Here is a 27938-nt window from a genome sequence, read left to right as displayed (position 1 = left end):
TCCATTTTAATACACCTTTATTTTCATTGTTTTGCCCAATTGTCATCTGTCACAGCATGATAGCACTTGGCGCCCGACCCAACCTGTCATTCTGTATCGTTCGCTTTCCCGTGTCGTTGTTTTGCTCGGTCGGTCGACGACGTTTTTCTTTTCAGGAAAAAAGGTGTGTGTGTAAAATCCAAACATAGAATTTCCCAGTCGCTACTGAAGGTGATAAAAACAACTTGCTGCTCGGTTTGGGGGGGCCCCGATTGTATCGGACAAGCCAGAAGTGCAACTGTTTTCATCCCCATTCTGTCCCCAAAAAAAGGCACACGATCCGCAGTAGTTTTCTTCCCGAACCGTAGGAGTGACCGTGGCAACCAGAGCGCCCCAAACATACCACAAGACCAAGAACCACCCAGAACCCGATTGTTCCCACCTTCCCTCAAGTGCCGCGATTGGGGAAGTGAATGGTTCAGTTTTCCTCCCGTAAATGAATCCCACCCGTTGTGGGAGGGGGAGGGACGGGGAAAGTGCACCGTCATATTCTATTTCGCATTAACCTGCCCTAAGAAGGCAAATTATTATTCATAAATCACAGACACACACACACATACATACACAAACATATAGGGCACCTCGTTGGTGGGCGGCCCTTCAATACCTTTCACCCCCTTCCATGCCATGTGTTGAATGTGCTCTGAGCGACGGCAAGTTTTCCCGGAGTGGAAAAAAGCTATTTTCCTGCCCACTAGACCCATTTGGCATGGTCTCGATAGAGCTTCTCTAGCATTCTGTTCTAGCAGCGGATCTTGTTTTATTGGCCCTGTTACCAAAGTTACAGCTGAAAAGTGGTGCCTTCTTTCCCTTTGTGTTTATTATTTTTCCCGTTTTCTGTTACTACATCACCACCCCCTCGTTTTTCTCTCTTTCGCTTCAGCAGTGCGGAAAAGCTGAAACCAGACACACAAACACATACAAACAGATACATTTTACTCACAAAACGCCCATACGCACTGCCGGGAGAAGGCAAGCGGCCAGTCAGCCAGCCAGCCAGACAAACGAACAGACCGAAACCCTTGGCGTACGACGCAAAGCAGCAAAGGGCACCGCGCAAACACGTCACCTCATCATCATCATCATCATCGTCATCCCGATCATCGCTCGGCATCAGCGGCAGCTGTAACTCCGGTCGGATCGTTACATTAAAATAGTGTGTTTTTGTTGCTAGTGAAAAGAGTCGTGCCGCCGCCGTCGTCGCCGTCGTCGTCCAGCCGCAGAAACAAAAAGCACACGCCCGCGCGTAGCACGTGAAAACGCGAATAAGAAGAAGAGAAAAGAGAAAAAAGGTACATCCATTGTGCAGTGTTTTGTTTCATGTGTGGTGTAAGGAGATAAGTAATGTGGTGTCTTTCATGCGTCTCTTCTCCAACTAATTCAGGTATTATTTGTTTTCATCTGTAATCTACTACTGTTTGCATTTCGTTTTAGAGCACCCTCTCCCCTTTCCCTCGTCCCATAACCCTTGCTTTGTAGCTCCCATCACCAGTGTGTGTGTGTGTGTGTGTCTGGTTACATCTTTCTTCCCAGCGCTCGCAATTGCGCGATGTCTTAATCATCGGATGAAATTCCTTCCCTATCGCATGCCGATGTTGTTAGTTCCCCCGTGTTTCAATCAGCCCACCACCACCCACCCCCCTGATCCCAGTGCTGCAGCTGCAGTTACAGTTTAGATTCCCCCTTTTCTCCTCCCCGGCATGGAGCGAAACCTGCTTTGTCACCCTTTTCCTGCTTGTTGTTTAGTTTCATGTGTGTGTTTTAGAAGCTTAACACTAGTCTGTGTCTCTGTTAGCTGTGTTTTCTTCGCCTCTAGCTTTCTCCATAGGCCTGCTTAGATAGGCAACACACTATGCAAACGCATCCATATACACCCCGAATGCATTTTGTCTCACTTTCGCAATGGTTCCCTTTTTGGGAGCTTAGTGTACAGGTGATAAGTGTGAATTGAAGTGTGTGTGGTTTTCTTCGAGTGAGAAGAAATTTAAAAACCCGCAACCAGCAACAACAACAACGCACACCCTTTTTATCGGTGTTTGCCCTACGAGAACAATGCCGTTCCGGGCTTGCCCGATGATACAAGGGGAAGGGAATCGAAGACGGCCGTCTCACGCGTGTTCCCGTTGTTGTTCGGTTGTGTAGTGCGTTCGAGTGTTTCCATAGCAGCCGCCAGCATGGAATACACCACCCACTCGCGAACACGAACCCCACTCCACACCGAACGGGCAAACATACACACCAACAAGACAGCATGATTATGGATGGGTGCTGGTGGGTGGTGCATTGTGGCGTTATGCTATGTCCATCCTAGAAGAGAAGCGGTACCATATGAATGCGTTTGCGTTGTGCGTCTCACAGAAACGTCCAGCTTGCAACGCGGCCGCATGTGTAGATGGTGAACCTTCCATCTATCTCCATGGTGCGTGGTGCCTCGTGGAGGATCAGAACGATGAGGCGATGGTGGTTATCCAGTCGGAACTGGATCAAACTCGCTCCAATTGCTTTTGGGAATGGGTTCTCGCGTTCCGCATTGATAGCAACACGCCCGAGACAACCAAGACGAGCGGCGTGTGTAAGTGTATTAGTGATGGGAAAAATGAACAGTTTGTCGGAATCGATTCCAGCTAGCTCCGAAGTTTTCTGGAATCGAATCCGGATAGTAGGTACGGAATCAGTTCCGAAATCGTCTCCGTAATCGGCTTCGGAATCGGAATCGGATCTGGATTCGAAATCGGCTCCGGAATCGGAATTGGCTCCGAAATAAGAATCGGCTTCGAAACGGAGTCGATTTCGGCATCTCCAAAATTATAAACGTTTGGGTCCAATGATGATGTTACGTATTAATAGCCGCAAAGAATCAAAACTTATTTGTAAACGATCCATTCGTATCGAGATTCTCGGACTGATTTTGCTTCTGAAACTTGTTATTCAAGAACCGATTATCTTTCCGGAGCTTTCTTTCTCCATTTCTGGAGTCAATCCTGATTCCGTTACCGGGTAAAATTGTGCTTTCCAGGTCAATTCCGATTCTGGAACCGATTCAGAGTCGACTCCGGAAACGGCTTCGGACTCAACTTTGGAATCGGCTCGGAATCAACTCCGGAATCGGAATCGGATAGGTTCGATTTCTAGCTCCCACCACTAAAGTGTATGCCTAAAACGGTAGTGTTTGTGCTGCTTCTACCTATCCGGTACACTGCCAATACTTTTTGGGGTCTCGCCGCGGGAACGGTAGTTAGTGGATTGTCAAACATTGGATCCTACTTGACTTGGCAGGGAGTGCAGTTCTGTTTTGTTAAGTAAGACATTTTCGTAAAGTTGTCCCGGCTAGTTAAACGATGAATTGAAGATGGGGAGGGAAAGTGTGTTTGCATTGTGTAATTTATAATCTTAGTTACGCAATTTAAATATCATTTCTGTTTTTTTCTGACGCTCATGTAAGGGCTATAATAATCGAATTCATTGCAAATTAAAATTACAAATAAGCACGAAAAAGTGCGTACACACATGAATGCATAGATCTTTATTGGAGAACATGTAATTAATTAGATTTACAAGATTTTCCAGAGGTTTTCATAGTTGTAGGACACTTCCTTGACTCTTTCATACAGAAAGTGCACCCTATTTGTACAGGCTCCTTAGAAATTCCTATTGGATTTGTCCAATAAGGGTGCTATAGAGTTAAATTCCCATTATATTAACCCTTTCACGACCAAGGGAAATATTTTTCTCTTGAACAAAAATCGTTATCGCGTGTTAAATTATTATTGATTGAAATTTTTGTTCGTCACGTCACAACATTACGCCACAATAAAACATATGTCGATGATGGTAAATATATCTCTGAACGAATACAAAATAAAACAACTTATTCGTAGTATTCTCTTACTTTATATTAACTATAGTATTGTAATCCTATGGTCGTGAAAGGGTTAAGTTCATTTCACGGAAGAAAAAGTCAATAAAGTGTCCCATAGCTATGATAACTCCTGGAAAACCTTGTAATAATGGTCATTTAGTCTTTAGAACTATCCTATTAGAAACAATTTTTATCATCATATTACTGTTTAGGTCTTGTCAGCAAATATTTCACATGCAAAAATGTTCTTCGAACGGACATTTTACTTTAGGGTTAATAATAGCAATTTAAACGATGGCAAAGACAAAGGATTGTTGTACATAATTATGGTTTTTTTTTCTGAAATGATGATTTTGTTGTCACGTTTCTTTTTTCTTTGAACATTTTTTTTGTGAAAATCTATTAGTACACCTAGCCTATAGGTTACCTTTACTTATTTAAGATTTTTATTTTAAAACCACTCCAAAGCGTGATGCAAGATGTCGAGTCTAATTCTAGCTGCCTGATAACATGTGCACACACCATTGCTGTTTTTCATGCTTTTTTTCTTCTGTGAAATTGTTAAGTGTCCTTCACAATGCGTTTGTTGGCAGTAACAACACCACCACTTCGCTGTGTTCAACCGTTCATCCATCATCTTGCTATGTTGTGGTTCATTATCTGCATAATTTTTTGTTGCCGATGCTGTATGGTAGCTTCTTATCTGAAAATGGTATTTAGACAACAAAACACACACACTCACGGTTCTGATTAGGGAGACAATTTACTGCTCCCGAAGATAGGGGTTTTGACAGTTTCATCCCTTTGAAGGAAACAGAAGCATAGAAATATGATCTTTAATCTGATTGGAATAGATTTAAATGTGTTAAGCGGAAGAAAGGGATAGGAACATAATTAGATTTTACTTGTTTTTTTAACTCTATCGGGGAATTTATACGAAGTTTTTAATGCTTGCTCTCGTTATGTGATAATCTCCTAATAACAAAAATTATGTTCTTCCTCCACTGTATTTTCTGGTCGAAAGATGTGATAACAGAACATCATTGCTATGCCTTTTCGTAGAACTGCCAACTTAAGACAACTGATGATGGATGAATGGTTTAATATAAAAACAAAGTTTCCCTCCATCCAACCGCGCCACTTTGGGGGTGAAAATGAAAGGACAACATATTTTTGCCGGCGAATGTTCAACGGAACATTTGAATTCGTTCGTTAAACAGCTGTGTAGTGGTTTCGTTAAGAGAGAAAAACTGGACGAAACTCTAACGTCACCAACCTCGGGTTCCGCCGGGTCCGTTGTGTGTGCGTATGTGTGCGAGCGGCATACCGTACGTGTGTGTGTGTGCGCGTATTGGTGAAGCAGCAACAGCGCCTACTTTTTAGCTTCGAGAAAAAGCTCCACTCCCCGTGTTTGTCCAGTCTCGTCGTCGTCTTCGTCGTGTGTCAGTCGTCATCGTCAGTTTTAGTGTGTGGTGCTTACGTGAAAAGAAGCAAACTCTCCTCCTTCCAACTAAAGAAAAGGGTGCAACGAGTGAGTCAATTTTGTTCCTTGCGCGTGCAAATTTTGCCATCATCTAGGTGAAGCACATACGGTACGACGAGTTTTCTGGTGTGTGATGCCGTGGCATTAGCTCTGCAAACCAGGGGCCGTGTGTGTGTCCCTCCCTCTATCGGTTTCGGTGGTTTGCTCTTGCTGGTTAGACCTTGAAGACAGCGGCGGCGGCCGACTTCCCCTTCTCCCCTATTCTCCCAGTTTCACATTTGGAATTGGACACAAAACCCCCGGGCAAAGAGGGAACATTTTTCCCCAACCAACAATCGAGCAGCCGTAGCAGAGCACACACACCTCAAGCACACACGCACAGTTGGTTTTCCGAGAAGCGCAACAGTGAAAAAGATTTTAATCTTAGCTTACTCATCTACTACCACATTTTTACCATCTCTTGCTAATTCGTCTGTGAACGTTTCTTCTTTCTTTCTTTCTTTTTCATGGAAATCATCATCTTGCTGCTGCTGCTGCTGCTACTTCCTCTCTCTCTTGCTCTGTGTGCTCCCCATCGCTCATCGATATGTGGTGTGTGCTGAAAATAAATCATCCCCGAACGCCGCGGATCATTGCCGTGTCTCGTCTGCCTTTGACCGCCCTTCTTGACACACCCTTGCTGCGTGCGCGCCCGTCGCCCGTCCACGGATGTTCCGCACCGATCGGGTCGCATACGGTGACCGACGACGATCTGCAATGCGACCTGCTGGACATCGCGGAACATCACCGGATGTGTCGTTCTTCACCACTACCGTCATCATCGTCGTCGTCGTCGTCGCTTTGTGTGCACGAAAAAACGTAACTTGCGGAATCGTGGGGGGTGGGTGATGTGATGCCGATATTTCTTGCGCTCCGTGCGTCTCCTTTTCTTGACCCGCCGTCTCGCCCGATCGCGAACGGGTCATCTCGGGCTCCTGTTACCGTATGTGTATGTGTGTGCGTACGTGGTGATCGTGTGCGCTTGTGTGTATGTGTGTGCATAACGTTCGTCCTGTGTGCGCGCGCTTTTACGCTGGTGATTGTACAAAAAAAACGCGTGTGTGTGTGCGCTGTCAATGTGTGTGAAAACGGTCGACCAAAAAAATTGTCCCATTATTCACATTCTTGTGAATACGACGCAATGGAAATCTACATAAAAAAATACGGAAACATTATGCAAAATTAATGCTGCATGCAAAAACACAACTGAAAAATTAATCGTCTCTCAATGGCCACACGACGGTGCGACACGCGAACGCGCCCGAGACATTCCGCGATCGCCATGATGATTGTCTCAAAATTCCACCGATGACGATATCGCTCCCTTCTTGCGCTCGCGTATGTGTGTGTGTGTGTGTGTGATGCTTCCGGTGCCATTGTGTGTATGGGGTACGCGTTTACGCCTATGGAAATTTTGAAATGCTACACTTGAACGGTGTATCTGTGTGTGTGTGCTGTGTGTGCGCGCGTGTGCGGCAAACGCCTTGTTGCCCGTCCTGTGTATTGGTCCGGTCGTGTGTGCGTGTGGTTGGTTTCTTTGGTGTGGAAATTCGTCCCCTCCGGTCCGATAATCTAAACGAAACAACGACGCAACAATCTTTTTTCTTCTCTCTTTAAAACCATCATCCCATCGCGCGACACCATCATCGACGACCGTGTGCGTAAAACCGTGTGCGCCGTACGGCTGTGTGTGATTGTGTGCGTGTGCGCGCGCCCTTCGTCAAACGGTTGCTTCGCTTGTAACGTCCGTGCCGTGTCTGTCTCGCTCTATCTCTGCTGCTCCCATCATACGCACGCATACACACTCAAACCCGTTGGCTCATCGTCGACGACGACGACGCGCTCCCGCTCTGTTTGCCCGTGTTTTCTCTTTCCGTTGGGTGCGGATTTCGCTGCGTTTCGAACGTGTGTATTTCTTGCTTGGAATATTTTCGCGTCTTCCAACGACCCGCGTCCGGATTTGTGTTGGTGGTGGTGCTGGTGCTGGTGATACCCTTCTACCGTCGTCCGGGGGCTATCTCTTGCGTGGCGTATCATCGTCATCGTCGACATCGTTCCTGCCGCTGCTCTGGTGCTGTCCGGTGTGTCCGTAAATCGTCTTTATTCCCGGCAACGGTTTGCCGCCCGACGCGTGTGTTCACGAATGGGTGAAATCAATCTTGTGTGACATCCAACAACACGCCACCATTGTGCCAACAACAAACGCTGGCCGGAACCGCGTCCCGCAATTTGGACACATACGCACACACCCGCAAACAACCAACAGAACCAATGGCTGCTATAAGGAAAAAGCTTGTGATCGTCGGCGATGGTGCCTGCGGTAAAACCTGTCTGCTGATCGTCTTCAGCAAGGATCAGTTCCCGGAGGTGTACGTGCCGACCGTGTTCGAAAACTACGTGGCCGACATCGAAGTCGACGGCAAGCAGGTGAGTCATACTACCCCAATTCCACCACCTACCTTCTGTGTTTGCCCCTTTCGTTGTTCGATACCCCCTTCAGCACGGACGGCGGGGGCTCATGTGATCGTTAGCAGCGATGGGGGTCAGCTCGGGGAGTCTTAATGGGAACGATTTATCAGCTTTATTGTTGTGTGTGGTTCTCACACACTGCCACAGCTAAATTAATTGCTGGAAAATCAAGCTTTTGGTTCGTTTTTAAGGAAACGAAACTGCACAACAGCTCGCTCCGATGTGGCTGAATTGTAGAAATCAAGGAGCTAATTTTTGATTATCTTGTAGCGAATGTTGGATTGGTTATCTACAGGCTGGGACAGGAATAATATGAAGTACTTTTCTATTAGTTATCCTGCATGTAATGCTTATTTGTTGAGACAGTTGACCACATTTCATTGCATAAAACAGTTCTTACACGATGCTCTTTGTACAAAATGTACTCCAACTACCGGCAAGTGTTAATACCGTGTCGGTCAATAGCGTTCATTCAGCCAGTAAGTTTCGTGGTACAGTCGTCAACTCGAACGACCCTATAAAATTCCCGTCATGGGTTCAAGCCTAGAATGGATCGTCCCCCCGCAGCAAGGATGGGCTATTATCCGGTTGCGTGGTGATTATTATTTAAGTCTTGGAAGATTTTTTTTGGAATTGGTACTCAAAATCGATTTTTATTATAATCCTTTTAGTGAACCCAAAGTTTCAATGGTTTTGGCAAACGTCTCTATGCGAATTGAAAAAATTGCCCTACTGCACGTTACATGACGTTTTTAAGTTACTTCGTTTATCCGTTTCACTGTTCGATTTGGGCATAAATTGAAACAAAAAAAAATAAATTGAACCAAAACTGCAAGGCAGCAAGACACCAATGTGTGAATGCTCTGTAGTGAGTCATAGAACGAATTAGAGTCATGCTTACCTTACTCATAAACCATTCAGTTTTATTTTCCACCAACATTGTTCCAACATATTGTTATAGGTAGCTCCCCATCAAAGAGTGATACTTAACAACAGCATATATTATGTTTCGTTTGCATTAGAAGCTTTCGGTTGAAATTATGCAGCTACAGAGGAGAGTAGGGAGGTAAGGTAACATGATGTTCCTCCCTTTTGCTATCCTTCGCCTATGTGCAAATTAAGAAGGCAAACGAACCTGCCACATCATACGCACACACACACACGCCGCATGTGCACACAGTAGTGGGGACAGCAATATTTCTGTGGGACACAAAACTCCACACGTTCGTTTAAAGTCGCTGGCAGAAGGAGCGGGAGCGAGAGAGAAAGAGAGAGAGAGAGAGAGAGAGAGAGAGAGAGAGCCAGTGAGAGACGTCCCCATCATTCGTCTTTTCGTTGGAGGCCAAATAAACGCCTAGGAGCGCGGCATTTGGCGAAAGGAAAATGGCGAAAAGGGAGGAAAGTTCATCCGCTGTTGTGGTGTGGCGGTCATCCCCCGGGCCTACCAGTAGTAGAGCAGAAAAGAAAAAGGCAGCAGCAGCACAACACAAGAGGAGGGTGCGTTTTCGTATAAACAAACACCACTTGGCTGGCTAGCTGGCTGGGTCTGGGCCGGTCGGAACGTCGCACACATACCATGCCATGGGGGGGATGGCAAGAACGTCGGTGGACCATGTCGTCGTCGTCCCCCTGGATGAAGTTATCCCCTCAAGGGTGTGTTTTATGCGAGCGTGCGGGGATCAAGAACACGATGGAGTAGCATTTTTGCTTGCCTTTGCTTTTCCTTTGCTGGCCCCCGAGCGCAGAAAAAGGGCAGAAGGGGAGCGGGCACACGTTAACATTAACCGCTTTCCGACGATCCAACAACAGTCGATCTGCTGTTGCCGCCGGTACGAAGAAGCGCCTGTGTAACATTCATTTCGTTCTAGGAAATGTAAAACTCCGTTGCACACACACTCTCTACTCTGGCAAATGCTGGAAAACAGTGTTAAAATATTTTGCTAACTAGGCACGCAGCTACCCGGGATTGAAGTCCGAGGCATTCAAATTGCCCATGCTTAGAACCAATTGATCTTCATAGCTCCATCCTCTCCTTCCCAGACGCTTTGAAAACATCATCACCACATCGGGGACGGGGCCATAACTTCTTCCCACCAGCCATCAGCATGCCGCAAAAAGTGTGCGCACCCCTTATCCCTCTTACTCCTCGAGAGGAGGCACGCGAGAGTGAGAGTTTTATGGAGTTTTTATGATGGAACGGCGTCGGAGCAAGAATAGCGCAGCACAACGCAGACGACGCGCGCGCACACCGCGATCCACACATGTCTGTCCACACTTGGCCTCGTTAGCGGGTGCTTGCTTTGGTTGGCGGGAGCCCCCATGATGCTAAAGTGCGGAAAAGACTCTCTTCCTGTTTGCTGCTTCTGCCGCGCCCGGCTGGCTGCATATTCTTCGACGCTCACAAGCTCTGCTGGCTCGTGCGATGATCGCGAAAGGATCATGAAAAGTAGAAGTGCTCTTTTGTGAGGAAGGAACACACTTGAGCACTGGGTTTTGTTAGGGGATTATTAACATTTACAACGAACCTGTTATTGCTGCATGGTTTGCTGCTGCGGTTTGCAATTCTGACAGAATTGAAGATAGTTTGCGCATCCCGTAGCAGTTTGCAGCCAATTTGAATGTTATGTGACGATCAGCTTTGGTGCATAAAACATGTAATATCTTTCATTTTGCTATTAAATTAGGGTTTACAATTGGAACATGGTAGATACATCTAGTTTTATGTTTTATATTTTATTGAAAATGTGATCGAGGATTTTGTTTCATAATTTCGGGCTCTCCAGCCGGTGGGTGAGCTACTGGAAGAGTAAAAAGGCTCATAAAAAATACTCAACATCGTGTGTCGTGGCGTTTCCCTTTCCTTTTTTCCGGTCACTCGATGGGGGACGTTATATAGTACACCTCATGTTGGCCAAAACTTTTAATGGCGAACGTTTTGTGTTGCTTCTTTTACCTTTGTTTTGCGCAAGACACGGTGGCAGAGCTGCGGCAGACGCGTTCCCCTTGTCGAGAGTTAGTTCAACTTACTAATTTAAGTTGTGTACTGTTGTCTTTTCTTGTGCCGTCTGTTTTATCACCATTTCGTTTTTCCTCTGTTTGTGGTCCGTTTCTTTAGCCACATAATTTGCTGTTCAATTCCGGATTTTTCCAGTTGTGGCTTCGTTTTATTTCGGTTGATTCCGTGCTGTGTTCCAATGGTTGAATCCATTTTTTTATTGTTGTGATGCAGCAAAAATGTTTTTTAGCTAACAAATGCTATATACATATTTAGTTCAAGCAGCTAAATGTTCAATGGAGAATACAAAATGTACAAAACCAGGAAACTAATTAACAAACGATTTATTACAACATTCTTTATGTGTTGTTGTTTATCAAACAATCGGTTATCCGTCACTGACTTTATGAATGCTGCATAAACAACGATTTCATAACAAAAAGTTCGTTCATTCGTCTTAGTAGCAAAAAGGACAGAGGCATGCATTCTTATTTCGATTTAAATTGCTCATCAATTTTAAAGCTTTATTTGGAATGGTTTCCGTTCTATTTTCTGTGCCGTGATGATGAATCGTCTGGTATGGAATGTCCGTGCGTGGTTTGCTGTTTGTTATTGTTGTTCTTGGCAGCTGGCCAAGGGATTGAACGGATTTGATGGCTTTGATCTGCTCGCACAAATTTACTTCAGAAATTATCCCTTCCACCATTTTACACTATAGCTTTTTGCTTTGTATATCGCGATTTTGCGATGAACGTTTTTGTACGTATTATATACCGGCATATAATATTCCACGATTTTTTCCGTGACGAAACATAATTTATAAAACGCGCAACAGCCGGCCAATTCATCGATCATCATGTAGCTGGGTGGTGTGCATACCTTCCAAAAGCATACCACCGTGCAGCTAAACCGACACAAACACACGCAAAAGGAGCACACCAGCACCGACCGACACATGCCTACCGGACACCATCTCCCGATGGCCATTTTATCCCAAATGCACAAACAACGACCACAAGCGGCGGCTGCTGCTGCTGCTGCGGCTCTGGACCGCACGCGCGCGCACAACGCCCGTTTTGCGCTCGCTCATGGTCAATATTTATATGATTGAAACGCAAAATTTCAAACTCTCACCACACATTGCTGCATGCATTCCGTTGGTCGAAGAAGGAGATGGGGGGTATGCGGGAGGAATATGGTCGAGAGCGCGCGGTATGTGTGGTTCTTATTTAAATGGTTTGCTGGCTTTGCGTTGCTCCCGCTACGCGTTCTTGTACGATCAGTCACCACCACCCATCCACGCTGCCCTTTTTCAGACGTCGATTTGCTGCACTCAAAAATCGCGAATACCTGCGAATCCTGTTGCTTGCGTCGTGTGTGTTGCGAGTTCGCGCGCCACGTTCCTCTGTGTCAGGCGTCAATCAAAATCTGGTTTTCCAAATCTCCCCGCCACGCGCCGCCTACCCTCCATGGCTCTTTGGCTAGAACTACGCGGGGCCACCATGGTCTTAGGACGTTTCCCCAGCAAAGCCATTCCCCATTCTGCAATGAGCATACATCTCGGCGGCTCCACCAAACGAAATGAGATGAATGTTGGGGAGTGGAGGACCACATGACACAAAATACCGTTTTCAGATCATTTGTCTTCTTTAAAAATACGCTAAGGTTAATAGAGTACGTGGATTTAAATGCTACATGTCGTACATTTAGGTGCTACAAAATATTTAATAATTTATTACATTTCTTTCTAAAATTCTAAAAGATTTAAAATATTATTTTAAACTACTTTCCCGTTCAGTTCAGTTCAATGCAAACAATATTATTCCAAACTTGCAAGATGTTTTTCAACAGCTGTCATTATTTGTGACAGCTGGGCTGTTGAAAAAACCTCTTGCAATTGTTGAATAATGACGTTCACATTAGAAACTGATCAGAAAAAAATAGTGTAATACGCAAACTGAGTCAGTTTCATTCTGTGTTTTATGAATTACAAAACCATTTTTAAGTAAAACACATTTAAAAAATGAAATTAAAAAGAACACCATAAATGGTCTCTTTACTTGAGAATAGCAGTCAAGTAAGATGTTTGGAGCTTTTTTTCAAACCTTCCACTGCAAGCAACAGACGGGGAAGGTGCTCTCCTCACGTTGCAAATTGTTGAAATTCCTATGCCATTGGGTCACCGCAATTTCTTTATAAGGGAGCCTCACGACGCGGAAACGATCGTTTGCTTTTTTGCTTCCCTTTATTTTACCTCTTTTCAACACTCTTCTCGACATTCACATTATACTGTTAGCAATATCGAGAAGCGGCAACAACTCAGGTAGAGAGGGAGTATCACTTTCGATGATCATTATTTCCCATAAAGAGACTGACCTTTTAACGATCAAGCCATGTAGTGGTAGTAGCTAGCGCAAACATCGTCGGATAATTGGAGCTTTTTTGGAGCTTCATCAAATTTCTCTCTCAGCTGTTTTTCTTTTATTACTATTACTACCGCTGCTTTTGTTTTGATTCCTTATCGCGCGCCTCGGCGTAGAACCTGAAAATTGATCCAATGTCTCATTAGTTTAGCAAGAATCGCAAGCCAGCCAGCCAGCAGCAAGCGATGATTGTTCGGGAAGGAATTAAGAAGCTTGCTACCCTTTGGGACCCGGTCAGTGGAACGCGAAATCTCCATCACTTCAGAAGAGCGTTAAATAATCGCTTGCTGCCCATTTGCTGTGACCACCACCCTAAGCACACACGTGTGGAGCATTTTCTTTTCTGCGTGTTGTGTTGGATTGGTGCGGCTATTGCTAATATGATTTGCTTCCGTTTTATTAGATGGTCGGCCTTTCTCACGTGTACTATTTTTAGCCTGACTCTGACGAGATCCTGTGGTGTGTCCGTTGAGAGACGCGGAGGATGGCAGCCCCCAGAGCAGCAGCAGCAGCATGTCTGTCAAATCTCCATGACGTTGTTGTTGCTGAATGTTCCATTTTCGATTCAGGAGTTTCGGATGATTCGAACCGAACCTTCTATCCATTCGAACATTCTGTATTTCTGGCTGGAATGTTTTTGGACACTATCCGGCGCCGGGATGTACGCGTGTTAACCCTTTTATGGACGTTGCTAAAAGGGATCAATCGAAGCGAAGGTTGTGAAAGGTGAATGCCGTAGGGCGATTTACCATATTTCTATTTCTGGGACTGTATTAAAATAAATCGTCCTCCTAATAATAGAAAAAGGATACGTGGACTTGAAAATTGCAACATTTTGCGAACCCTTTGCAAATATTCTCGAAAACGGTAGAATAGTAGGTACCTCACACACTTAAACAAGATAATTTAAACATATCTTAGAATAAAAAAGTGCTTTTGATGATTGAATCATGTACACAAAGTACTCACTTAGCTCATTTACAATATACGATCGTATCCAGTTGCCCTTTCGGCTCTCTTAGTGGGATGTGGTGCTGAAACGGATGATGTCAGCTTTATTTTACGGAGGTTAGAAGATGAGAACTGACCCTGACAGGCGGCGCGCTCTACACCTTGCTTCGTTTTTTTTTTCGTACGCGGTCGAGACGAACGGTCGATGCAAAAGGTGAATAATAAAACTCCCTCCATTTTATAGTTGTTAGGGAAAGCTTCACATATCGCTGCAATCGCCAACCGGATTACATTGTCCGGGTTTGCTTGCTGGCAATATGCAACGGCGGGCGGGGCGGGGTGATGCTGTGCTTCAACTCGGATCGATTATTCAGCGGCAATTTACATACACACAGACTCGACTAGTGTGAGAGATTTATATCTATGAGCTGCCTTTGATATGCTTCTCGAGAATAGCTGTATCAGTTTGATTTGATGGGTGAGAGCTTAGAAAATACTAAAAAATGTATTATCGTTTTTCAAGGTAATGGAGGTGCTTTTAAAATCACTGCTCGTACAGTTTCTATAGCATTAGACGTCTGATAAATTTGAAAGATGCTACATACAATTTTTACTCTTTTAATTAGATGTCGTTCATCAATATATTTAAAGGTTTCATAATTGTTAGCCAGCTGAGCCACATTTTTTTGCAATCTAATTCAAAGAATGTATTTTTCTTGGTTAATGTACATATCCTGTTGCACTTGAATTTTATTTATTTTGAACCCGACTACGACTTGCCTTACTATTGACCTCGTTCAGGGTCAATGATGTGTGGTACGCCTTGCTCCTCACTTCAAGCAACCACGTGTTACCATTGTGGTTGGAGCTCGGGATCGTTCCTATCCGATGCCGTGTTCGGAATCGATTCCGAAGCCGATTCTCATGCTGGAATCAATTCTGATTCCGGAGCCAATACCGTAGTTGACTCCGGAGCCTATTCTGGAGCCGATTCCGGAGGCGACTTCAGAATCGATTCCGAAATTAGAATCGGCTCCGGAATCGGAATCGACCAGGGAATCGTAGTTTGCTCTGGTAACGGAATCAGGATTGACTCCATAATTGGAATGATCGCTTATAGTTAAATATTGATTCTTTGCGCCTATCAATACGTAGCATCATTGGACCTCTAAACGTCTATGGTTTTGGAGATGCCGAAACCGATTCCGATATCGAAGTCGATTATAATTTCCGAACCAATTGCGATTCTGGAGCCGATTCCGGAACTACTATTCGGAATCGATTCCGACGAAAACTTCATTTTTCTCATCACTAGTTACAAGTAGTGATGGGTAAATACAATTTTTTTCGGATTGATCCGACTCCGGCATCCCTCGGAGTCTGACTCGGAGTTGCTCCGGACTGTTTCGCGGAGGGGGGGGGGGGGGGGGGGGGGGGTAGTGCGTACGGGAAAATCCTCGGACTCATCGACTCCGAGTCCTCCGGATCACTCCGGATTACTCCGGATTACTCTGGATCACTCCGGACTACTCCGGATCACTCCGGATCACTCCGGATCCGGAATGACTGTCCATTATCGTTTAGACAATTCTTGATGAGTTCATTGACTTTCAAGTCGTACATCTAATATGTACGAAAACTGATCCGGAGTGATCCGGAGTGATCCGGAGTGATCTGGAGTGATCCGGAGTGATCTGGAGTGATCCGGAGTAATACGGAGTGATCCGGAGTAATCCGGAGTGATCCGGAGTAATCCGGAGTGATCCGGAGTCGAATCCAGTTATGATCCGGAGCCGGAGTCATATTTTGCGCACCGGAGTCGGAGTTGATTCATGACTGCGCTCCGGATTACCCATCACTAGTTACAAGTACAAGAATTCCGCTTCGCACAATGTTTTCTTAATAACATTTTGTTAAATTTATTTTCAAATAAACCGAATATATTCTGATATTCTGATCTAGTTATCAAGGACTAATACTAATAACTAGATTAGTATTCAAGGACTAATATTTAAAAGCCAACTCCGAGCATGATTATGAACTAGAGAAACTCCATTATGCATTCTGTCAGCAATTAATTGTACAATTGCTTAATTTGTGTTTCCTTTCGCTTGTTTGTCATGTTCATCATGTTCCCCATGTTGCCGTTGTTGTTTTTTTCTTCTGTGCATTGTCTGCAAGCTGCAGCAACTCGTTATAACAATTTGCCTTTGCATTGTAACGTTCGGTTGAACAAATGAAACGGAAAACAAGCCTTTGGGGGGGGAGGCACTAGATTGCCGACATCATTGGTTTTGGGGCTCGTCGTCTCTCTTTCACTCGCATTGCCGCAAAGACCCTTATAATGCTGTGGCTTAATTTTGCAATGCGATGAGAGGCCCACACCAAACCGAAGCAGTGGGCAGTAGCAACAGCAGCAGTCAGTAGCAACAGCGAACAGCAGCGCAATATACTAGAAGCCGGAAACAATTCTGCAATTAGTCATTGGTTGGTAAAAAGTTGTATCGCTCTTTCTCCATTGCCTCGGCCCCACGGGTCTCTGCTGAGATGAGATGGTGACCGCTTGAGGGTGAGAGAGCAATATACAATACATACAATCAACTGAACGTCTCGCCCCCATCGCAGAGCACCCTTTGAAGTGGCAGGGAAAGTCCGCGCATAACAATCCTCATCCTCCTCTCCCCCCCCCCCCCCCCCCCGAAGCTATTGTGCAATGCAGCTCTTCACTCAGGTCATGCATTTTCTTGGAATGGGTACCACTATCACCGAGGCCCTAGACACAAGCCCAAGCGCGCGCTAGAGTAACGAAACCCGCGGGACAGAGGCGGCAGCTGTTACAGCTAAGGTTTCTGTCCGATTCTAGAAAACTGTCGCTTATGGGGACTACGATTCCCCCTTCTCCCCATCCTGGGGAAAGATAAGAAATCTGGCAGTGGAGGTATAACACAAAAAAACAACCCTCCGCTCCCTTAGAATACACCACAGTGTATCATCTCTAACATCAGCGCAACATTGCCACCAATACATAGACACACATGCTGCTCCGGCGAATGGTATCTCCTCCTCGTGCCTCCAGCTCATCGTACGCGGATAACGCACGCAAACCTTCGCTTCTTATCGCTACCCAATGCAGAGAGAGAGGCGCGCATCCTTTCCCACATCTCTCCAGCCGTCACACTCCAGCTTAGAGCCTCTTTGACCGCCCGTGCGTTGCCACGTTTTTCTTCCCCCCCATCCGAACACACTGTACTGTAGTAGATGTAAGGTGTGAAGAATTTATATCACTGCAGCAGGCGACGACTGCGACGGCGACGAAGACAACAGCAGCAGCACCATCGACATTCGCGCTGCTGGTGCGCACACGGACGATTCACTGATAAGAGAAAACTCACCGATAACTTTCGTCGTATCAAACGTCGTACGCACACATACAGACACACCACCCGCTAATGTTGTCTCATGGTGTGGGGGTGGTAGAAGGATAGCGGCGGGGGCGGCAGGGTGGTTCACACCAACATATTTGTTTGGTGTGCTGCTCGCGCCTCGCGCACGGTGCTGCTGGTGGTGTGCTTTTCTCTTTTTCCTCGTCTCCATTCTATCGTGCAGGGCTTCTCTCTCTCTCTCCATCCCCATCCCCACACACCTACCACATCCACCTGACGTCTTCTGACCTCTGTTGAGTAGGGCTGACGTGGGGGGCAGCAGGGAGGAGCTATATTATTGGGTGGCCAACCCTTCGCCGGAGAGATATCGAATTAGTGGCGAATGAGGGCGAAAGACAAATTCCTCCTCCTACTCCTCCTCCTGCTCTTCACCGCTCGGTGGTGGTTAGGTCGTCGCGTATATATGGGTTTGGGAAACTCGAGGCAAAAAAAACAGTGCTGACTCGCGCCCGGCGTAGCCTACTACTGCCTACCACCACCTGGAGAGAGGAACTATTGGGGTATATCACCTTTTTGTAAGTGTGTATATGCGTGCGTCTGTGTGTGTGTGTGTGTGATGGTGGAAGTTTTGGTGTCAGAGAAAAGGGCAACCTCGCCTCGCCAGTTTCTTCATCACACTCGACCGCTCGGTTTGGCGCTGGCTGGTGGTAACTAAAAGGTACCAGGAGGAACAACGACTAACGGTGGGATAATGCTCCCTCGGCGTCGTCGATAACGCTAATTTTGCTTTTCACCTATCATGAGACACACACACACACAAACACCAAGGTATGGGAAGGAAAGAAAGAGCTAAAAACTTCATTGGATTGTGACAATTTACTTAACGCTCCAAAAACCCCCCGAGAGAGATAGAGCGCAAAAGGCTTAAAAAAAACTGGAATCGAAAATTAACTTTCCAAGTCGAATGTCGAGAATCTCTAAGATTGACGGTGTGTTGTCCTTTCCACTTTTTCGTTTTCGCTTAATTTTGCTCAGCCCTTAACACGATCGCTATTTTTCCTCATCGTGTTACTCTGCTGGTCCCCATAAAAAGATAGGATTGGTAAGTTCATTCAAATAATCAGGGGAAAAAATCAGCCAATCTTAGGTAGCGAGCGACTCGGTGTCAAATGCATTTCTTTCCGCTTTCGCTAGCGCGCACACACACTCACACTTCTCACATCCGTGTTCGATATCTCCTTCGCTGCTCTGCTCAGGTTGCACTTCCATCCAACGATGTTTTGATACTTCCTTCGTGATCGTCATGATCATCACGACGGTTCCTTCAACCCTCCGGAGTAATCAAACCGCTTTTGAAGGGCTTTGGAATGTGACAGTCCAACAGTTGTGTTTTAAAGCGGAAACAAATATGCAAAAGGGAAGATGATACGTGCGTTGTGACTTTCGCAGGCATTGATGAATGGAAACCAGGGTTTGAATGATACGATAATTGCTCTCAAATGAATTCCCAGCGCTGTGCCCCTTCAGTATCAATAACAATATAATATTTTATTTCCATCTCAATAATGTGCCGAATTTCCCTTATTATTTTTTTATGTATATCATACATATTACAATCACACAACAGACTTGGAATACAATTCTAATGGATGTTCTTTTTTCTCTCTACTTTGCTATATTTCAGGTTGAGCTGGCACTGTGGGATACGGCCGGGCAAGAAGATTACGACAGACTGAGGCCGCTGAGCTACCCAGACACCGATGTTATTCTCATGTGCTTCTCTGTCGATTCACCCGACTCGCTGGAGAACATCCCCGAAAAGTGGACCCCTGAGGTAAATATGAGATGGGTTTCAGAACACACGAAGCTTGAAAAGCTCACAGCTCGCAGCTCGTAATTTAAATCCCTCCCCAAAGACAGATGCCACAAAATTAGAGCAGAATTAAATTTAAATTTTCTTATTTGGTTGTTATTTGGTCATTGTCGGCAATTTAGTACGCGCATAGCTGCAACGCACACACATACACACTGCTCGGTGAACTTGTTTGCTTTAGCGTGTTTTGTTATCAGTAAACAATTTCCTCTGCGTACACGGCAAATGGGCAGAGCGGCGGATTCGCCATGACTCACACGCAATCTCAGCAGCTGCGAAGCATGGCGCACGATTCGAGGCGATCATAAGTAAATGAATCATCATTCTATCGGTCTCTCAATATAAGCTTGGGGTACTGATGTTTTAGGAAGGAGGAGGGTACACTGTAAACTGGTTTATGTTCAACTTTTGGTGGCATCGCCAAATGAGCATTCGTTACCGAATGCGTGTATTTCATTGGATTAAAACTACTGCAATACGTTGTATTTACTATGTAGAAAGCGGTGAAACAATATTGATGTTTTTCTTTCTTCTCTTTTTATGTATAGGTAAAACATTTCTGTCCTAATGTACCCATCATCTTAGTCGGCAACAAAAAAGATCTCAGAAATGACCCACACACAATAAAGGTTTGTATATATTCCTGGCTGCACCTCTCATCCCCTATCACACGTGAACTGTGCGCTAACCGATATCTTTTTTTATCTCTCCCCACACTCTCGAACACCGATCCACATCCGGCTGTGCTGCAGGAATTGGCTAAAATGAAGCAGGAGCCCGTCAAGCCACAGGAGGGACGTGCGATGGCCGAAAAAATAAATGCTTTCGCTTATTTAGAGTGTTCGGCCAAATCGAAGGAGGGCGTGCGTGAAGTTTTCGAGACTGCTACGAGAGCAGCGTTACAGGTGAAAAAGAAGAAGAAGAGTAAATGTGTTCTGCTCTAAAAGAGCAAAACCAGCATTGTGCTCCCTATTGCGATGGTGTTTGCGCGGATAAAAAAACACTGAGCCTGTTGAGTAAAGCGAATCGTAAGAGAGGGAGAGAGAAAAAGCAACCGAAGAGAGCAGAAAGCGATGCAAACAACGGGAAGCAGCAAGTAGAAGAGCGCAGCATCAGCGTGTGTGTGTGGTGGAGATATGGAGGATCGAGAACGGCGGTGGTAGTAGATAGATGGCCCGAGTGGCGCTATAACATTAATCGTTTTGGGAATGGCAAAGGAAAAGTGTAGACGCTAATTCGTAGGTAAAAGCGCCACATCATTACACGCAACAGCAGAAGCCTCAGAGATCGAAGAAAAGAATCCTTTTTTTAGAATGAAAAAGAAACATCTTTCGACCACCTTTTCACACAAAGCAGACCAAAAAAGGAGAAAAAAATGAAGAAAAAAAACAACAAAAGGATAGAACACATACCAATTCAATCCCAGGGATTACAGCCAGGGATTACAAGAAGCCTAGACGGGAGACGGAAAGAGGAGGGAACAGCAGGCAACAGTGAACGCGTGAACACTAGCTGCGAATAGATCTACTTGGGGTGAGTGATGCGCGTCACCCCAGCCTTTTTTTTTTTGGTGGTGTGTGAAGAACTACTACTAGAGTTTTCTGCATGCTGGAGAACGTAGCGTAGTCAACGAACGCCTTTTTTAATGTGTGTGTACCTAGCGTAACGCATGCCATGAGGATGAAAATGATGATGGAAAAGAATATGAGGATGTGTAAGGCAAAAACGTTTTCAGCCGATACCGCCCCCACCCCCCGCGAGGGAGGGTTGTTTTGGTATGCAAAAGCAAAAGGAACTGCATCGTGTTTGCTCTGTTAGGGAATCATTTTACAACAGAACCCAACTAAACACAGGAACTTTGTATGCAATGGTGTGTGGACGCAATCAAATCGTCCAACAATCACACGCTGCCGTTGTGTAGTGCACGTATTTTGAAGTGCGGGCCCTATTCGACGGGCCTTTGTTAGAATGTCTGCAGAAGTAGGAAGAGGTCAAGCATCCACATTCGCGCACACCACAGCCCTAGAGAGGGAGTGGAGAAAAGTACGGATAGTTTCTCCAAACGTTCATGTTTCTCATATTTGGTCCCATTTTTCCTGTTTTTATCTACACAACACACACATACACACCTTCTTAGATACATACATACATGCATATATAAGATGGCATCTACTAGATGTGGTTTTTTTTTATTATTAACTATTCGGTAAGCGATTAAGTAAATGAGTTGAGTATGCAAAAATCAACAAAAACAACACAAAAAACACTTATACGGGATAAAAGCAAAACGTTTCGTAACAAAAGCATGAACGACAGAGAAAGCTAGCGCTCATCACAGTCGGAATAGGAGTTTAATTGAAAGGAAGCAAACCACTCCCACACACACACACACACCCCTATATATAGAACGTATAATGCAGAAAGGAAGGTTAAGCAGAGATAACACACTCTTATTTTAATAGCCCCAGGAGTGTATGATTCGTTCGTTCGCGATGGCATATTTTTGCAAAAATATCCGAGCAAAAGTTTAAATACACACACACACACACACACACACACACACACACACACACACACACACACACACACACACACGTCGACAACACCCATCCATGTAGAATGAGATTATGATCAAAAGTACCAAGCCCGGAGAGAACGGAGAATCAGGCAGATTTAGTTTGACTGATTTGTAAGCGAGAAGAAGAAGAAAACCCTATTGTAACATCTTTGTCATGTGCATCTTCTCAGCTTTCGATGTTTTAAACAGTCGACCGTGCTTGAATGGGGGCAACATAGCAGACCACCAGAGAAGGGTAAAAACCACGCATTATTGTAAACCACGCGCACCTTCTAGCCCCACGGATCATGAACCCGGGGGCGGCAAAAGGCAGGAAGGAAGTGAGTCGGATTTTTGGAATCGAATTGTTTTCGGTGTGTTTTATATATAAATCACACTCTCCCTTATAGTGTGTAGCGTAAAGGGGGAAGGAATGCACCCATTGCCGGAAAAGCTACACATTGTTTTGGCAAAGCAGAACTAGCAGGAGAAGTGTTGGTGTGTGTGTGTTTTTGAAATGGAAAAAAAGTCGCGGGATCGCGCCATGGGATCGCGTTGGAATCGTTTAGTAACGATGATGATTGCAAAACAAAACAAACAAACAGACACAAATTGAAGTGCATATGCAAAATGAAACACGAAGCATGATGAAAACGGATCGGATCTAGGATAGTAATAGGGTAACACAAATTAGCGCGGAAGAGAGATAGCGAGAGAGAGAGAGAAAGAGAAGGAGAGGAAGAGTCAGAATTTTAAAAAAGAAAGCAGAATAATAAATTCTAACCAATGATAAAAATGAAACCAAACACATACAACACAACATCAATCCGATAATCTTCGTATGAAACATAGCGCGTGGGAGGTAATACTGGTGATGGTGGTAGAGGTTGGTGGTGGTAATTGTAGTGATGGCCGAGGTAATTGTTGATGAGATTGTTGAACACATGCTATTTTGTAATACGGAGGAGAAATGGGAAATAACTGTATCCAACCCTAAACTGTACCACAACTTCTCCGTGTGGGCCGATGTCTACAGTGTTCTCAACGATCATATCATATCCCGGATCAGTTTTGCATGCGTTAAATGGATGTGTTGTATTGTAATGCGAGTTCCCCGAGAGGTGTCATTGCGTCGGAGCCTTCTGCTGACAAGGAAACAGTGAACAGGTGAGTAAAAGTTGTAAGTAGTCGCGTGCACCTACAGAACGCAACATACTGATCGTCTTCGTATTATGTTTACTGTTTGTTTTTCTTTTTAGAAGCGAAACGCCTTGTATTTCAATGAAATGCTGTGAAAGAACTGCATTGTTTGGTCAAGGTTATGCGACAGAGCCCTCGGAATGGAATGGACCGGTACGAATAGTGAGATATGCTGAAGGAAAGCAAAAATACAACGTACTCTCTAACCAATCCCAAAAGCAGGGACGTTATGCACAGAGATGCACATGCACTCCATGTGTGTATGTGTCGGTGAATGAAGTCACGTGCGAACGATCGGATTGATCATGCTGAATCCCTTCCCCCCTGTGTTCGGGTAGTGTGTGTGATTGTTTGGTGGCATCTGTTTGTTGTGTTGTTCATGTGAGTGTACACGTAGCTGTAACTTCTTGGTATGTTCGTAACACATTGGGACCGTTCGTGATGTTTACATGTGAGGAAATTTGCGAGTTGTATGCATTTGGAGAGTCCCTCCACACCCTATCTACGGGTAGCACACAATATCCCCCGTCATTGGATAGAAAAGGGCAGGCTAGTAATCATGTTGAGGGCATTGAGTGTGTCACGAGATCCATCTCTTGCAATGTGTGGGTATGTTTTTTTTAAATTCTTGTGTCAGTCGATCTGATGGTGATCTACTTTGTGTAGCTATTCTTGAGACAGCAAAGGAAGCTTAGGGTAGAGAACAAGGAGAGAGAGAGAGAGAGAGAGAGAGAGAGAGAGAGAGAGAGAGAGAGAGAGAGAGAGCGCGCGCAGCAAGAGCAAAAATCGTTCTCAGTAACGTGTTTCTGTAGGAAGTAAGCTCCTACCTACACTAACAACAACTAAATCGGGTATTTTAGCATCTATTATTAAGTAGTGCATACATTTAGGCGCATTTGTCACAAATGCCATCATTTGTAATACAACCACTTGCTGTTTATTACAGTATCGGACAGAAAGACAGGGCATTGGGTTTTTAACGCACCGTGCACCCGTTGGGCCAAGTTTATGTGTGGTTTGTATGTGTTTGTGTTTGTGTGTGTGTGTATGTGTGTGTATGTGTGTGTGTATGTGTGTGTGCATGTGTGTGTGTGTGTGTGGATGTATGTTTGAATGTGTATTGATGTGTGTGTTTGTTTCACAAGTAGGTCGTTTCGGATAGATTTGTAAGTAGCTTTTTTGTGTTTTGGGTTAGGTTTTTGGTGTGATAAGCAGGACCACCGCCCTCGCGATCAGTGTGTTTTCGATATATTAACAATGTTACGGTCTTCTTTCGCCGTGGTCTTCTGAGGACGACCGGTTGACTTGCGCGTTTCGGTTGTCCAAGCGCGTTTCAGTTGTCTAAGCACGTTTCGGTTGTCCGAAGCGCGTTTGCCACAAAAGTGCGCGATCGTTCCATTACGAACTCGATCCTTTTGCGCTTAATGCCAGCAGCAGCCATTCGCTTTTACATATGGCGCTGATAATCGGTACAACGTTTACCTCGACCCATTGTTACTAACATTGCTTGCTTGGACCGTCAAGAACGCGCTGGTTAAAAACTTGGACACGGCTGATCCCGTGCTCTGCCTGCGTTCTACTTCTATACGCGATGAATAACATCGTTGTCGAGCAGCGAAAACATCGCATGGATAAAAACTATCAACGAGTACGCGAGTAAGCGTCTTCCCTTCAAAATCGAGAACAGAATACTGCCGCGCTCATGAAACAAAACGCCCATTGAAAAGAACAACTGCGCGCCAGCTCAATGCACGCACAAAGTTTACCATTCGCACACAACGTGCAACGCAGAGATGCACGAAGGCCTTTCAATGGCGTGCACTGGAGAAACACCTGTGAGAGAATGCCGAGTTCATTGCTATTGTGCGTGTGTCCATTTCGCACCGGTGTCGCATTCACATTCATGAAACAGCACACCTGCGTTTTCGTCCGAGGAACAAGGGCTGCTGTCGATGCAAACTTTAGTTTTTATCCAAGTGTAAACGCACAATGTTTCACATGATAACACACATAATAAGAATAATTTCAACGCAATATGACATCATGGCAAGCTATGTTTTTCAGACACAAACCCGCGCACTTGCAAATACACATTAAAAAGCACACTCACTTTCTACTACTACACACACACACACACACACAAACACACACACACACACACACAAACACACACACACACACACACACTCACACACATACACACACACACATACACACATACACACACACAAACACGAGTAACGTGGCAAAACAAGTGCACGGTGCATTGAAAAAAAAGGGTCCTATCTTAATGTCCGATACTGTACCACTTGGTGTGTGTGTTTGTGTTTGTGTTGTGTGCCCATCGCGTGGCGTGAAGTGTGTTCCGCCTAACTGTTTCACCTTTCGAATTGGGGCAAGTTGGCAAACACTGTATGGTGCCATGGCGTGGCTGGTCGTCTCTGTTTATGTTTTAAGTTTTTGATGCTAGAGTAAACATGTGCATATGCTCGTACGTCATTTACCATTAACCCGTGGTAGTGTAGCACAACAGACACCTAGAAGTAACGTTAACCAACCGAAAATCTGTGTACGATACGGATCCTACAAGTGTTCCATCCCGGCATTCATTGTGCAGAGGCAGGCAGAGGCCTGGGCAATAGAATACACTCACAAATATGAAACAACCCTCCCCACCAAACGGTTTTACAATTTCGGCCCATATGCGCCCGCCCCTGGACGCGGGGCGCAGGATAAGACAGCTTAAACCCACGTCCGGCGTAAGGTCAAAATCTCTTTTGAATCATTTTGTTTGAAGCGTATATTGGATGGATGGAAGCGCCGTCGCACTCTGTAGCCAATCCCATTATTTGGGAGGACAGGTGGAGAAAGGTTTATAGTAGTAGTAGCACGTCGTTTGGACTGAACCACGCAGTCGCTGACGTGTACTGATAAACATACACACAAGTGGTGAGCCACTCCTAGAAACTATTATTGAATTACCATTGTTTCTATTTCTACTACTACTACAACTACTACTAATCCAAGCCCTATTAACTTACTACTTTTCATATTCGATCTAAAAAGAAGAAGTATTCGGAGGAGAAGAAGGAGTTGGCATCAGATATACACATACGAACAAATCGATAACGCTTTTTAGATAAAGAGGTAGGCCTTTTACAGAAGCTTTTGAAATTTACCGACACTCGCTCCATCTACTCTCCTGATCGGATGTACATTTGCCGTTTGAAGCGAAAATGCGAATGAACCTAGCACTCACCCCTGTTTTGTTGGACACTATATGTTGTGGGGTGTTGTGTGTGTGTATGAACTGACACTCTTGTAATTGATTTTTAACTAACTAGCTGACTAACTAACACTGACGCAAGATAGTTAGGACGAAACTGCTGTAGGGCAGCATAAAAAATGCAAAATTGTGCGATTTTATGTTCGATCGATTAACTAACAGCGCAGAAAAAAACAACAATTCATTGATTGAACGTATGAAGTTGATTTATCATTCTTGTTTGAACGTATGCTGTTGATTTACCATTCTTGATTGTTTCATCATTATCAAATCAAAAGCTTAGAGAGCATTTTTTCTATATTGTTTACATATTTGTAATGGACATAATGGATCCATTTGTTGTAGCACACAAGCTGTGTTTCTTTTCTTTCTACCGACTGAGTGCTTTTGATTTTGTCCATTTGTGTCCGGTTATCCGCAGGGCTCGATGGGGGTGTGTATTTGCAAATTACTCACAAACACACACACACAATCTCGTCCCTCGACTATGTTGCATGGTGATGGTAACTATTAAGATCATAACTAAACGTAAAACAACATGTAAGTGTGTGTGTCTGCTTTCGAACACACATACACCAATTACACGATTTGGTTTTCACAATCAAGCCTCATTAATAAGAAGAAGGAGCAGAATGCAAGAGAAGAATAAAAACCCCAACAAATTTACCATTCTTTGCTGTATAGTGCTAATAAGGTAATTGAATAAATAGTAACAAAAAGAGGAAGAAAAAAATGGATAACAGGCAAATCAAAGATTAACGCAAACACGTATGGCATGTGATGATGATAATGGGGGGTGGTACGTACATAATATACAGAAACGTTTACAAAAGCCATGAAGGTGCAACCAAACGTGTTTGACGCAGAACAACAAGTTCAAACAGGCACGGTTTGAGCACAACTTCTCCGCTGCTGATACTTTTAGTCACTATCAACGCTCGTATCAATTATACAATACAAAAGCTGATAGAGGGGCGGCAGATTAATGCTACAATTTGTTGCTGTCGCGGTGCCCGTATCCACTACACTACACGATGCCATTTTTTCTTTGCATTAAGCAGATCCATTTTTCAAAAACAAACAAAAACGCGCTTATGCAGGTGCTGAAAAGCATATGCATACTGCTAAAATACATTACACATACCCTTGCATACATCTTTATCACTCACGCATGCGAAAGGTGGCACGCAGTGGGGCCCCCCCCCCATACTACATCTCTTAGAAATATCATAGATAAAAATTAACTAATTATTAAACAGAAAAGGTGAAAGCAGACAGGAGGAAGCAAGGAAGAAGAATTTACCGCAATGATGAGCTAGCTAGCTGGTCAACTACAAACACAATCGCAGCCGTGTGTAGTGTGTAGGGTGAGACGACCGGT

At 44.7% G+C, this 27938-nt stretch overlaps 1 protein-coding gene across 7 annotated transcripts; it reads left to right on the top strand.

Moving 5' to 3' along the window:
• The first annotated feature begins 51 nt into the window (after positions 1-51).
• Positions 52-27764, top strand: LOC120951008 (ras-like GTP-binding protein Rho1). 7 transcript variants are annotated; one of them, XM_049606200.1, is made up of 7 exons: positions 52-163; positions 926-1423; positions 7687-7847; positions 19326-19475; positions 20063-20143; positions 20267-23238; positions 23331-27764. In XM_049606200.1, the coding sequence occupies exons 2-6, from the start codon at positions 1384-1386 to the stop codon at positions 20456-20458; spliced, it is 624 nt and encodes a 207-aa protein (XP_049462157.1). In that variant the 5' UTR covers positions 52-163; positions 926-1383; the 3' UTR covers positions 20459-23238; positions 23331-27764. The 7 variants fall into 7 exon arrangements, with proteins under 7 accessions (XP_049462157.1, XP_049462159.1, XP_049462161.1 ...); XM_049606202.1 differs by having other exon boundaries at positions 82-163; positions 923-1423; XM_049606204.1 differs by having other exon boundaries at positions 91-210; positions 926-1331.
• Positions 27765-27938: the final 174 nt, after the last annotated feature.

Source organism: Anopheles coluzzii, chromosome 2, assembly GCF_943734685.1.
Source record: "Anopheles coluzzii chromosome 2, AcolN3, whole genome shotgun sequence".
NCBI lineage: Eukaryota > Metazoa > Arthropoda > Insecta > Diptera > Culicidae > Anopheles > Anopheles coluzzii.
The sequence above is the reverse complement of the archived record's forward strand: the minus strand, read 5'-3'. Positions and strand labels throughout refer to the sequence as shown.